The sequence below is a fragment of the Taeniopygia guttata genome, chromosome 2 (assembly GCF_048771995.1).
Source record: "Taeniopygia guttata chromosome 2, bTaeGut7.mat, whole genome shotgun sequence".
NCBI classification, from domain to species: Eukaryota; Metazoa; Chordata; class Aves; order Passeriformes; family Estrildidae; genus Taeniopygia; species Taeniopygia guttata.
The window spans coordinates 1060999-1074972 of record NC_133026.1 but is presented as its reverse complement, the minus strand read 5'-3'; the positions used below and the strand labels follow the sequence as shown (position 1 = coordinate 1074972).

Here is a 13974-nt window from a genome sequence, read left to right as displayed (position 1 = left end):
GGGCTGTCCCACAGCCACCTGTCCCCACAGCTCCCTGGGGGTGTTGGATGTCCCCTGAGGCCGGAGTCCAGGGGTCACACACCCCGGGTGTGGTGGCCGTGGGTCACACGTGTGGTTCCATCCGGGCCCCGGCCAAGTCTCTCCTTGTGAACAGAGTCGCTGATCTCCACCTCCGACATCCTGTCCCGGATCAAGCAGGAGGTGGCTTTTGTGGGGGAGCAGCAGTTCCCGGAGGAGCGGGGGATGCCGCCAGACCCCTGTGCAGGTGAGCCCGGTGCTGAGCCTGCTCCCACCGGAGCCATTCCCTCCCCCGCCTCCCGGAGCAGGTGTGGCTCCTCGTGCCTGAATCCCTGTCCCCTTGTCCCCATCCCTGTCCCCTCCCTGCAGGCGCGGACGCCCTGATCACCGCACACGACTTCTTGTCGTGGATCAAGCAGGAGGAAGAGCCCTGCGTCCGGGAGCCCTGGGAGCTGCCCGAGAGGGAGATGCTGCCCCCGGGCCCTGGTCCCGGTGAGCGATATCCCCACCGCGGGGTGGGGCGGAGGGAGCTGTGGCTTGGGGACATCCTCAGCATCCCCGGTAGGACTGACCGTGTTCTCTGTCCCCCGCAGCCAGCGAGGGGCTGCTGGTGAAGACGGAGGAGCGATGCCCCCACACCGAGCCCCCCGAGGAGGTGGGTTTACCGGGAAGCTCCGGGGAGCTGCTCTTCCCCTCCACGGGCTTCGGGACCCCCGAGGGACAGGCGGCGGTACCGGCGGCGGTGGCTCTGCCGGCGCAGCACAGACTGGGCAAAGCTCCGGGCTCCGAACCGGGCCCGGGGGCCGATACCGGGGGAGTCCCCGCGGCGGCGGCGGCGGGTCCCACCGAGGAGCGGCCGCACGGATGCACCGAGTGCGGGAAGAGCTTCAGCGGGAAGAAAAGTCTGCGGATCCACCAGCGCAGCCACGCGGCCGAGCGGCCCTACCCGTGCGCCGAGTGCGGTAAGAGCTTCAATTGCCACTCGGGGCTGGTGCGGCACCAGATGATCCATCGCGGAGAGCGGCCCTACAAATGCTCCGAGTGCGGCAAATGCTACAGCCGCAAGGAACACCTGCAGAACCACCAGCGGCTGCACACCGGGGAGCGCCCCTTCGCCTGCGCCCAGTGCGGCAAGAGCTTCATCCGCAAGCAGAACCTGCTCAAGCACCAGCGCATCCACACCGGGGAGCGCCCCTACCAGTGCCCCGCCTGCGGCCGCAGTTTCCGCTATAAGGAATCGCTCAAGGATCACCAGCGGGTCCACGGCACCGAGGCGGGGCCGCCGCCGCTGCCCCAACCCGGGATTTTACCCCCCGGCGATTAGGGGTCACCCCCCCGGGATGGGGACATCCCCCGGCCACGCAGCGTCCCACCGAACCGAGTGCCCGGCCGGGGCGGGGGGCAGGCGGGGAGCCCCGGGCGGGGGGATGAGCCCCCGGGTCCCCCGCCACGGGCGGACATTCGCCCCCCCAGCGCTCCCCCCACGGACAATGTCGCCGCCCGTGTCCCCCCGCGCCATCCCCGCCTGCCGCTCTGTCCCCTCGCCCCCGCTGCTTATTTTTACTGTCCCCCCCTCCACGCCGTCCCGCTGTACAGTGCTTGGGGTGTAGTTTTGTATGGACGAAGCGATACGGAATAAAATCGTGCTGGGCTGCAGAGCCTTCGGCAACCCCGCCGCGGGTCCCCCGTGCTCGGTGGCCGCACTCCCGCCCCGTCCCCGGGGTCCCCAGGGTCCCCAAGCTGGGTGTCACCATCCTCCTGGGGAGGCCACGACCAGAGCTGGGTGTCCCTGCAAATGCCACATCTCCTGCTGCTGTCCCACTGTCCCCTCCCTGGGGGCTGCACCTTCCTGTCCCACCCCATCAGGACGTGGCAGTCAAGGGATCCTGGCTGCTGGGGGGCTGAAAGAGGGGACAGCACAGGGGACACAGCGCAGAGGGTTCAGCAGTGCTGTCACCCTGATGTGGGCTGGAGATGGAGGGAGGAGACAGCGGGTGCAGGGCTGGCGTGCCCTGAGGACACTGCACAAGCCGTGGGGACACTACACCTGCCATGGGGACCTCAGACATTCCCTGGGGACCCTGCACACTGCTGGGGACCTTGGGCATTCCCTGGGACCCTACACAAGTCCAGGGGCCTTGCGTGATGCCAGGAACCCCACACATCCCTGGGGACCCCAAGCATTGCGTGGAGACCCCAAATGCTGCTGGGGACCTTGGACACTTTCTGGGAATGCTGCCACACTCTGGGAACACTGGACAATGCCTGGGGACCCTGCTGGGGAAACTGGACACTCCCTGGGGACCCTGCACACTGCTCAAGGGGTCTTGCATGATGGCAGGGACCCCCCACACTCCTTGGGGACACTGCAGGGAACCTTGGATAATCCCTCAGGACACTACACACTCCTGGAACCTGTCACGCTGCCTGGGCCCTGCACATTGCTGGGGACCCTCTGAACTTGCTGGGGACACTGCAGACTGCCTGGAGACCCCAGACACTCGTGGGCAGGGCACCCTCCACGTTCCCCCCAAGCTGTGCATGCCCTCACCCCCCTCCAGGTCTGCAGCCTGATCCCAGGGTGCTGGGCTGCCCCAAAGGAACGGGGTGAAGCTCATCTGTGCCATGGCCTTGTCCCCATCCAGGGCTGCAGAGCCATGGGACAAACGACTCCCCCTGGCCCAGCTCCCTCCCCCACACAGAGATCACACGCAAAACCATCATTTCTGAGTTTTTTTGGAGGCGTTTTTTTTGTTTTTTTTTAATAGAAGTTTTATGGTTATATGCAAATTAGGTCATTAAATGATTTGCATAAAATCTTCGCACGTCAGCGACTAAGTGTTTCTAACTCCCACCCCCCGACAGGTAGTAAATCCTACTGGACTAGCGCCGTCAGGCTGCGCTGTCACGCGTGTCCCCCGCGGGCACGGCGGTGTCACCTCGGGGCGCTCCAGCACCTCACACCCATGGGTGCCGGCCCGGAGCGCTCCGAGCCCGCTGGGCAGCACCGGCTGCCCACCTCCTCTGTCCCTTCCCGCGGGGTCCACCCGGGTGCCGCCCGCGTCACCGCTCACCGTCCCCCCGGGGCGGCCGCGGGTTCTCCGTGTCCGTGGTGGGCACTCGGTGTCCGTGGTGGGCACTCGGTGTCCGTGGCGGGCACTCCGTGTCCGTGGTGGGCACTCCGTGTCCGTGGTGGGCACTCGGTGTCCGTGGTGGGCACTCCGTGTCCGTGGCGGAGCGGCTCCCACCGTCCCTAGCTGTTGGTGAGGAAGAGGCGTCTGTGTCGGGAAGCGGAGCCGCGCGGCCGCCCGCGACGCCGACCCCGGCCGCGGTTCCCGAAGGGGCTCCGGTTGGGCACGGCGGTGTCCGCCCAACCGGCGCTCCCGGCCGGCGGCTCGGGGAAGTTGGGCTCGGCTTTGGGCTGCTCGAGGAGCGGGCTGGGGTCGCGGTGGGGCTCGGGGGGCGGAGGAGCCGGGCTCTGGCGGGCGCCGGCGCGCTCCTGGCGCAGGTAGCGCAGCTCGTCGCGGATGTCCGTGAGGACGCCGAGCAGGCGGAACTGCAGCTCCCGGTCGCGCGCCCGTTCCTCGCGTTGGGTGGCCCGTTCCTCCTGCCACATGGCCAGCTCCTGGTGGTACAGCTGGTCCCACTGCTCCTCCAGGTCCAGCAGGTGATGGATGCTAGTCCTCCAGCTCTCGCGGCGGTCCTCGCGCAGGCGGGAGCAGCCCAGCCCGCGGCCGGCGGCGGTTGGGGCGTCTCCGGGCGGGGAGGCGGAGGATGGCAGCGACTCCTCGGTCAGGGCACCGTGCAGGGGGGAGCGGGCCGGGGGCTCCTCCTCCGCCGGAGCTTTCTCCCAGGTGGGCCCCATCAGTACCCTGGGCAAAGCGCCCATCTCCGGGCCCGGGCCGCCCGCCTGCTCCTCGGGATGCGCCGAGTCGAGCCCGCGGCCCAGGGCGGGCAGGTCGGACACCCCCTCGTGCCCCCAGTCCGAGTGAGCGTCCGCGGCGTTGAGGGAGTCCTCGGGCAGGGAGGTCACGGAGCCCTGGGAGCTGCACCGGCGGATCAGCATGGCCTGGCGGGACAGTTTCATGTCCTCCTCTGCTGACATGGGGGCCTCGGGCCCCGGCTGCATCCCCGCGGCCCCACCGTGGCCTCTCTCCACCTCCCGGCCTTCCCGTTCCTCCTCCTCCGACATGGAGGCGTAGGAGACCAGGGACTCGTTTCGCAGGGATGGGGAGATGGCCGACGCGTCTGGGGTGCGCAGCTCCGGTCCCGACTCGCCTGGGAGAGAAGAGAAACCTCCGGTGAACCACAGCACTGCCCAGGCCCCAGGCCCTCCCCGGCACGTGGATCCCAGTGGATCTCCACCCTGACCCAGTGGATCTCCACCCTGACCCAGTGGATCTCCACCCTGACCCAGTGGATCTCCATCATGACCCAGAGGATCTCTATTCTGACCTAGAGGATCTCCATTCTGACCCAATGGATCTCCATTCTGACCCAGAGGATCTCCACCCTGACCCAGTGGATCTCCATTCTGATCCAGAGGATCTCCATCCTGACCCAGAGGATCTCCATTCTGACCCAGTGGATCTCCATTCTGACCGAGTGGATCTCCACCCTGACCCAGTGGATCTCCACCCTGACCCGGTGGATCTCCATCCTCACCCAGTGGATCTCCATCCTGACCTAGAGGATCTCCACCCTGACCCAGTGGATCTCCATTCTGACCCAGAGGATCTCCACTCTGACCCAGTGGATCTCCATTCTGACCTAGAGGATCTCCATTCTGACCCAGTGGATCTCCATTCTGACCCAGAGGATCTCCACCCTGACCGAGTGGATCTCCATCCTGACCCAGTGGATCTCCATTCTGACCCAGAGGATCTCCATCCTGACCCAGTGGATCTCCATTCTGACCCAGAGGATCTCCATTCTGACCCAGAGGATCTCCACCCTGACCCAGTGGATCTCCATTCTGACCCAGAGGATCTCAACTCTGATCCAGAGGATCTCCATTCTAACCCAGAGGATCTCCATCCTGACCCAGAGGATCTCCACCCTGACCCAGAGGATCTCCACCCTGATCCAGTGGATCTCCATTCTGACCTAGAGGATCTCCATTCTGACCCAGAGGATCTCCATTCTGACCTAGAGGATTCTGACCCAGAGGATCTCCACCCTGACCCAGTGGATCTCCACCCTGACCCAGAGGATCTCCATTCTGACCCAGTGGATCTCCATCCTGACCCAGAGGATCTCTGCCCTGACCCAGAGGATCTCCATGCTGACCCAATGGATCTGACCCAATGGATCTCCACCCTGACCCAGAGGATCTCCATCCTGACCCAGTGGATCTCCACCCTGACCCAGTGGATCTCCATTCTGACCCAGTGGATCTCCACCCTGACCCAGAGGATCTCCATCCTGACCCAGTGGATCTCCACCCTGACCCAGTGGATCTCCATTCTGACCCAGTGGATCTCCACCCTGACCCAGAGGATCTCCATCCTGACCCAGTGGATCTCCACCCTGACCCAGAGGATCTCCATTCTGACCCAGTGAATCTCCATCCTGACCCAGTGGATCTCCATCCTGACCCAGAGGATCTCCACCCTGACCCAGAGGATCTCCATCCTGACCCAGTGGATCTCCACCCTGACCCAGAGGATCTCCATTCTGACCCAGTGGATCTCCACCCTGACCTAGAGAATCTCCATTCTGACCCAGTGGATCTCCATTCTGACCCAATGGATCTCCACCCTGACCCAGAGGATCTCCATTCTGACCCAGTGGATCTCCACCCTGACCCAGTGGATCTCCATTCTGACCCAGTGGATCTCCATCCTGACCCCACTCCCCGCAGATCCCCATCCAGAACCCCACTGCCGTTGGATCTTCACCCAAACCCTGCTGCCAGAGGATCTCCATCCAGATCCCACACTTCCCAGCAGATCTCCATCCTGACCCAGTGGATCTCCACCCAGACCCTGTTCCCAACCAGTCTCCACCCAGAGCTTCACCTCCCAGCCCATCTCCATCCCGCCCCGGCTCCCGCCGTACCGGTACCGGAGCCGCCCTGCCCCTCTCCTCGGCCGTACTCGCAGCCGCCGGCGGGGTCGGGGCTCTGTCCCGGCAGGCGCGGCACGGCCGAGCCCTCCACGTCGGGCAGGGCCGAGGGCTGCCCGTTGGTGTCGATGTAGATGCTGGGGTGGCTCACGCCGGGCTGCAGGTGCATGAAGGGCTGCTTGGACGCGCCGGGGAAGAACAGATCTGTGGGACACAGAGGATGCGGCCTCAGCTGGCGGGGACGCGGTGGCCCCGAGGTACAGATGCTCCCACGAGGCCATCCCGCACCACGGCTCAGCGCCAGGCTGAGCCCCCAGGGGCCTGACAGCCCCTAGTGCCAGAGAATCGTGGGGCTGGGGAATAACCTGAGCTGGAAGGGACCCACAGGGACCACTGATCCAGCTCCTGGCCCTGCACAGACACCCCAAAATCCCACCCTGTGCATCCCTGGGAGCGCTGTCCAAACTCTCCTGGAGCCCAGCACCCTCTGGGGGAAGAACCTTTCCCCGATTTCCAGCCTGACCGTCCCCTGGAACAGCTTCATGCCATCACACAGGATTTCTTCCTCCAGCCCAGAGCCCTGTGCTTGGCACATGACAGCAAAGTCTGCGCCACATGGACTGAGCCGGTGATGCTGCCAGTGAAACCAGAGAGGCCACTGAAAGCATCAAATTAAAGAAAAGAAGAAAGGAGAACAAAAAAGACCCACTCCTGCAAAGCCTGAGGTGTTCCTATGAATCCTGTTGATCTGGCACAGTTTTCCCAGAGAAGCTGTGGAAGTGTCCAATGCCAGGCTGGATGGAGCTTGGAGCACCCTGGGATAGTGGAAGGTGTCCCTGCCCATGGCACAGGGTGGAACACGATAAGCTTTAACGGCCCTTCCAACTCAAACCACTGGGAGATTTCTACAGCTCACCGATCCCAGGTTATTTCCACGGAGGATTTCTAATCCCAGCACACACAGTTCCCTACCCTGGTGGCCGACACAACAGGACTGTGACTCTGGCGGATGCTGCAACCCCAGCACAAACCCCAGAGTCCCTCTGCACAATCCACAACAGCAGCTGAGAGCATGGCCAGACGTCCCTCAGGGAGCGCAGCCAACCGTCCTCTGCCCACAGAACCGCCACCACTGACCTGGGTCCAGGATGATCTCGGGCTCCGAGTCGTGGCTGGCCTGCAGGAAGGTGGAAGCCACCATCTTCTCCAGGGGCGTGAGGCGCGGCTTGTGGAGCGGCCCCCCGGCGCGGTTCATGGGCAGGTGCTTCTTGGAGGTGATCTTCTTCTTGACGTCCAGCCGCAGGTCGCGCCACTTGTGCTTGAGGTCGTCGATGGAGCGCTCGGTGTAGCCCAGGAAGTTGACGCGGCTTTGGATTTGGGTCCAGAGCTGCTTCCGCCGCACGGGGTGAGCCCGCAGGGCCTCGGACCCGTACAGGGCGCTGAAATGCCGGACCACATTCCAGACCAGCGTCTCGGTCTCGTCATTGGAGAAGTTGGCCTTCCTCTTCCGGCCAGACGCTGGCATCGCCTGCGAGGCTGCGGCAGAGGTGGAAGGGGCACAATTGAACCTCGGTCCCCACTCCTCTCTGTCAGCTCCTGGGGGCAACATGGGGCTGCGGGAGCCCGAGGGAGCCGCGGAGGAGGGAGCCGAAGCAAGAGCCCCGGAGGCATCCATGGCAGGGGAGGCTTGGGCCGGGGAGGATCTAAAGAGCCGCTTCGGCACAGCACGCGGCACGGGCGCACCGCATCGCCTCGCCCGGCTCGAGGGCACCTGGGAGGGGAGAAAAGGAAAGGGCAGCGGTGGCTGGTGGCAGCGTGGGGGGACGGCGAGGGGCCCCCGGCTCTCTCCAGCCAGAGGCAGCCGGGAGCCCCCGGGCAGCTGCCACCGGGGCCGCGGGCAGGGACGTGGCCGTGCCGCGGGTCAGCACCGCGGTGAGGGGCCACCGAGCTGCCTCAGAGCACCTCAGGGCCGGGCTGAGGGTGATGGGGACACCTCAAGGCCACGGCAAGGGGCTCCTGGAAATGCTGGCCAGGATGGGGAAGGTCTTGGGCATGATGAGCACTTCGGGTTCCCAGCCAAGGCCTTGGGGCCACAGCACTGACCGAGACCTGAAGGACAGGTCCAGGGGCCTTGGCCACAGTGAGCACCTCAAGGCCAGGGTGAGGACCTTGGACAAGAAGCAGCCTTGACAAGGGTCTTGGCCATGGTGAGAACATCAAGAGCCCAGTGAACACCTCGAGCTCCTGCTGAGGACCTTGGAGTCATGGTGAAACCCATGGCCACAGTAAGAGCCCCAAGGCAAAGGCATCATGGAAGGCCTTGGCTGTGGTGAGCAGCTCAAGCTCGCAGCGAGCACCCTGACCAAGGCCATGGCAAGTGCTGCAAGGCCATGGTGAAGACCTTGGCCACCATGAACACCTGAAAAGCCCAGGGACGAGCTCGGCGCCACAGAAAAGACGTTGACTATGGTGAACACCCCAAGCTCCCGGCAAAGACCTTGTGGACACTGCGAACACCTCGGCCACAGTGCACACCTGGAGCTCCCAGTGAGCGCCCTGGGGCCATGGCAGAGACCTCGGCCGTGGCAAACACGGTGAACACCCCGAACTGCTCGTGAGGAACTTGGGACCACATCAAAAACCTTGGCCGGAGCAAGTGCTCCAAGGCCACGAAGAAACCCTCGGCCACGGTGCACACCTGGGCAGGTGCTCCCACGAGGAGCACGGCACCACAGCAAAGACCACCGTGCCCACCCCAACCTCCCGCGGCGCCCTCGGCCCCCGGCGAGCCCCGGGAGCAGCGCAGCATCCCGGTGCAGAGCCCGGAGCCCCGCGGAGCCCCCGGCGGCCCTGCCGTGCCCCGAGCCCCTTCCCCATCCCCGGGACCCCCGGCGGCCGGGGGGCTGCGCGCTGCCCTGCCCCGGCTTTGTCCGCGCTTCTCCCACCGGGGACAAAGCGGCCGGGCCGGGGCCTGCCCCGCGGACCACCCCCCGCCATTCGGGATCCCACCGCGGGCGGGTGCGCGGGGCAGGCACCGGACGCGGCCCCGCCGCCGCCCCCGGCCCGCCGGCAGCCCCGGCCCCGGGGCAGCGCTTACCTGCGCCGGGACGGGCGTGCGGGGCGCGGGGGGCGCGGAGCGGGGCCCCGGGGCGGCGGGAGGGGGGGCTCAGGTCCGGCGGCGGGTAATGGCTCCCGCCTCGGCGGAACTCGCCTTCATTTCCTCCGGGCCCTGCGCGGGGCCTGCGCCGCCGCGGCCGAGCGCGCCCCCTGCCGGCACCGCCGCGAACGGCGGGGGCGGCACCGCGCGGAGGGACGGGCCCGGGAGGGAGGGGAGGGAGGGCGGGAGGGGACAGCGGGAGGGACAGCACACCCACCGGGACAGCGGGAGGGGACAGCGCACCGGGGCGGCGGGAGGGGACAACACAACGGGAGGGACAGCGGGAGGGGAGGGACGGCGCACCGGGACAGCGCACCGGGAGGGACGGCGGGAGGGACAGCGCACCGGGACAGCACACCGGGGCGGCGGGAGGAGAGGGACAGCGCACCGGGACGGCGGGAGGGGAGGGACAGCACACCGGGACAGCACACCGGGACAGCGCACCGGGGCGGCGGGAGGGAACAGCGGGAGGGGAGGGACAGCACACCGGGACAGCACACCGGGACAGCACACCGGGACAGCGGGATGGGACAACACAACGGGAGGGGATAGCACACCGAGAGGGACAGCACACCGGGACAGCACACCGGGAGGGACAGCACACCGGGACAGCACACCGGGAGGGACGGCGGGAGGGGAGGGGACAGCACACCCACCGGGACAGCGGGAGGGGACAGCACACCCACCGGGACAGCACACCGGCAGGGACAGCGCACCGGGACATCCCCGCGGGAGGAGACACCCCACCGGGACCGGACAGCCCTGCGGGAGGGACAGGGCACCCGAAGGGGACATCCCCGCGGGAGGGGACACCCCTACGGGAGGAGACATCCCACCGGCACCGGATATCCCACCGGATCGGGACACCCCCGTGGGAGGGGACATCCCTGCATTCCACCCGTGGAGACGGATGTATCCCCGTGGGGGTCCCCTCGGGGTGGTCCATCCCTGTACCCCAGTCCCGAGAGCACCGTGGGTGCCCCTGTGGGGCTGTGTCCCCGTGGGGAGCCCCCCGTGCAGGAGCCCCTGTGTCCCCCCACTTTGCCAGCCGTGGTTGTGCATCCCTGTGGGGGTCCTGCACCCCCCTCCCCCGGGTGCTTCATGCCCACCCGTGACCCTGTATCTGTGTGGGGATCCCCCTGTGGCCTCCATCCCAGTACCCACTGGCCCTGTGGGGACACCTCTGTCCCTGCCTGGTGGCCTGGTGGCCTCCAGCTGCCCCTGACCCACTGCAGACAAGCAGAGTCATCCCTGTACCCCGTCCTGTGCTGGTGTGGGGGACAGAGTGCACAGTGCACACGGGGGGCTGCGCAGGGGACCCCAGGGTGGCCGTGGGTGCCACCAAGGTTGGCACAGCCAGGACAGGGCGATCAGCCAGGTCCTCACTGCCCACAGCTGCTGCCACGGCCCTGGTACCCGGGTGGGGATGGCACAGCTCGGGGTGGCTGTGGGGTCACGGTGTTCCCAGGAGGGGAAGGGGGATTTGGGGTGGTCCCGCTGCTCCTGGAAGCCCTGGGGAGCTCTGCCCCACTCACAGAGGATGTGACAGCAGAATAAAACCACCCGTGCTTCGCTTTGCTGAATTCCAGCTTTTTAATGCCTGTAACAATCCTCTGGGCACCACGTGGTGACAGCAGCCGGAGGCACCTGATTCCCCCGTGGGAAGGAGCTGCTGTCCCCGCACAGGGACACCCCAGCACCACCCACAACTGCCCCACTCGGGGCAAATCCCTGCTGGCAGCAGCAGCCACTCCCTGGGAGAAGGTTCTGGCAGCAGCTTTGTGTCCCCAGCACTATCACTGCCCTGTGGGTGACACCCAGAGCGTGGCAGCTCCACATCCCCCACACATGGTGATCCCATGGCGCCTACAGACCCACGGCAAACCCCACGGCACAACTGCAGGGAACAGCGCCAGGCCGGGCTGGTGATGGCCTCAAAGAGCCCCCCAAGGAGCACCAGCCCCTCTCAGGGGTCACTGCTGGGGAGGGCTGTCCGCCCTGCGCCGGCTGACACCATGTGCACCGCATCCTCCAGCTCGTAGAAGGCCTGGAAGAGGTCCGGCGAGGTGGCCTGGCACTCCAGGTACCTCCGCAGCGTGGCCAGGCTCCTCCAGACCTCCCGCTCCGAGGGGCAGGGCGGCACGGCCGCCAGCTCGCCCGCCTCCTTGCCCTCCACCATACCCTCATCCCCATCCGCCTCCGCCGGGTCCCCGTCGCGCTCCAGCCGCTCCCGGTTGGGCAGGCCGGGCACCGAGCTCGGTGCCACGGCCTCGGCGCCCGCCTCAGGGGTGAAACCGGCGGCGCGGAAGCAGCCGGCGATGAGGCCGGGTCGAACATCACCCCAGGCTTGCGCCAGCATGTGCAGCACATCCAGCAGGCTGGGCTGCCCCGCGCCGCGCTCCGCCGGCAGCCACCGCAGCAGCCGGCGCCGGTAGTGACCCTTGAGGTCGCCGGCGATGCCGCGGTCCATGGGCTGGGCCAGGGCGGCGGCCGGTGGGACGAAGACCATCCTGACGTTGGACAGCTGGAGGTAAGGGTGCGCCTCGTGCTTGGCCACGAGGAGCACGACGCTCTTACCCCGCCGCCGCATCCCCTCGTTGAACTCCTGCAGCCACTCGGCGAAGAGCGCGGCGGTCAGGCCGGCCAAGCTGCCGGCGCGGTAACTCCACGGCATCTGCTCCAGGTTGACGCCCCGCAGACAGCGTGGCCGGGGGCTGTCCCCCACCGCCCGCAGCGGCACCTTCTCCGAGCCGCTGGCGTTGGCGCAGAGCAGCAGCGTCAGCCGCTCGCCGGGGTTCTCACTCTTACCGGGGGCACCAACCGGCAGTGGCACCGCGGTCTCCCCGCAGGCGAAGATCTCAGCAGGTGTGTAGCTGTGGAGGAGCCCGGGCAGAACCACACCAGCCCAGTGCTCTGCCGTGGGCTGCTCCGCGTCCCCTTTCTCCGCCGGCGGCTTTTTGCCGGCGAGGCCGTGGCGAGCGCCCAGGCGAGCCAGCCAGCCGCCGCTGGGCTCGGGATCGGGTTGGACCAGCTGCCCAGCCCTGAGCTGCAGCAACGGGCGGCCCACGGGCAGGTCGGCGGCACGGGCACCTTCCACCCAGCGCAGCAACGCGGCCTCCAGCGCCGCGTCCTTCCCCTCCCGCTTGCGTTTGCGCTCGGGGTCGCCGTTGCGGTGCCACTCGCTCAGGATGCGCTCCTTGTTCTTGATGATGCGGCAGATTTGGGGCTGCGACACCCCGAAGCGCTTGGCCAGCTCGCTCTGTGACACTTTAGGGCCTTCCAGCATCTCCAGCACGCGCACCTTCTCGGTCAGCGACAGCTCCTTCCGCTCTTTCCGTGGCGGTGCCGTTGTTCCGTCCGCCGTGCCCGGGGAGCGCCCGGTGCAGGGGCCCGGGCGGTGGGGGCTGCCCGCGGCCCCCAGCCCCGCCGGTTCGGTGAGGCCTCTCCCGCAGCGGCCGCAGGCGTAGCCAAGCTCCGTGCCGCGCCCCAGCCGGTGCCGCACCAGGTCCGGTTTCTGCCCGATGCCTCGGCCGCACTTGGCACAATCCAGAGGCGACTCCCCGGACCGGCAGCGGCGGCTCTCGAAGGCGGGGGGTGCGGCGATGAACCCCCCGTTACCGGCACCGGGATTCGGCTCCGGCTCGAGGAGGCCGCAGTAGCTGCAGCCCCGTTCCCGCAGCGGGACGAGGAAATCGGTGGGGCCGGTGTGGCGGGACGGGGGCGAGCGGGGCGGTGGGGACACCCCGTCCTCGCTCTTCACCTCCTTCACCTGCCAGTCCCCTGTGGAGACAGGAGCGCGTTGCGGAGTTGCCGCCTCACCGGGAATGCCGCGGGACCACGCCGGCCCGGTGCCCGGTTCCTGCATCCCGCCCATCCCCGTGTCCCGCTCACCCTGGGAGGGGTCGGCGGGGGTCTCGTGTGGCCGGGGGCTCTGCTGCTCCCTGTAACGCCCCGCTGCCGCCGCCGCCACCCCATCGTCCCCTCGTTCCACCTCGGCCAGGATGTCGGGCTTGGTGATGGCGTAACCTGTCACAGAGACAAGAGAAGGGACAGCCAGTGATGCCCGTGGCCGTGCCAATGGAAATGCCACCACAGATGCCAACAGGCCAAGGCTGGCTGCCCGGGGTGATGGGTACAAGCAGCCGGTGTGGTCCCGTGGTGACCCCAGAGCCACCCCGTCACCTCCTGCTCCCGGTATCAACCCGCTGAGTGCCGGTCTCGCTCATGGCCCGGCCACGACCGGCGGTGCGAGGAGCGGTGCCGGGATGGCCCCGGTGCCTCACCCAAGTCGACGGGATGCTGGCGGTCCTCCTTCATTGCACCGGCACCGTCCCGGTTGTCGGGAAACGCGGCGGCAGCTGCTCCCGGTACTGCTCCCGCCGAGGCCTCAGCAGCGCGAGGGATGGCGGTGACGGGGTGATGCCGCACCGGGGATGACGACGCGCGGCCGTGCGGCGGAACGCGACGTCGGCGGTGCCCGTGGAGGCCGGTGGCGGGGCCGCCGAGCCCCGGTGGGCCGCGGTAGCGTTACCGTATCTGTCCCTATCCCCGTCCTGTTCCGTTCGGTCCCGCTCGGTCCCTCCCGGTGCCGCCGCCGCCGCCGCCCCGCGCGGCCCCGCTACCGGCGGCGGGAGCGCGCGTGACGCTGAGCCCCGCCCCCTCCGAGCGCTCCGCCCCCCGATTGGCCGCGCCGCCGCCCAATGGGCGCGCGGTCCGCCCGCCGCCGGGGGTCG

The 13974-nt window shown here is 67.6% G+C and overlaps 2 protein-coding genes across 2 annotated transcripts; both read right to left on the bottom strand.

Annotated features, from left to right (window-relative positions):
* Window positions 1-2749: 2749 nt before the first annotated feature.
* On the bottom strand, window positions 2750-9356 carry LOC115494071 (uncharacterized). Its single transcript, XM_030266922.4, has 4 exons — window positions 9182-9356; window positions 7222-7855; window positions 6079-6288; window positions 2750-4296 (listed from the first exon to the last, which is right to left on the bottom strand). The coding sequence occupies exons 2-4, from the start codon at window positions 7757-7759 to the stop codon at window positions 3272-3274; spliced, it is 1773 nt and encodes a 590-aa protein (XP_030122782.2). The 5' UTR covers window positions 7760-7855; window positions 9182-9356; the 3' UTR covers window positions 2750-3271.
* Window positions 9357-10813: 1457 nt separating this feature from the next.
* On the bottom strand, window positions 10814-13887 carry LOC115494068 (tigger transposable element-derived protein 3). The gene is made up of 3 exons (XM_030266919.4): window positions 13525-13887; window positions 13133-13267; window positions 10814-13021 (listed from the first exon to the last, which is right to left on the bottom strand). Exons 1-3 carry the CDS (start codon window positions 13556-13558, stop codon window positions 11208-11210), a joined length of 1983 nt encoding a protein of 660 aa, XP_030122779.4. The 5' UTR covers window positions 13559-13887; the 3' UTR covers window positions 10814-11207.
* Between the last annotated feature and the right edge of the window lie 87 nt (window positions 13888-13974).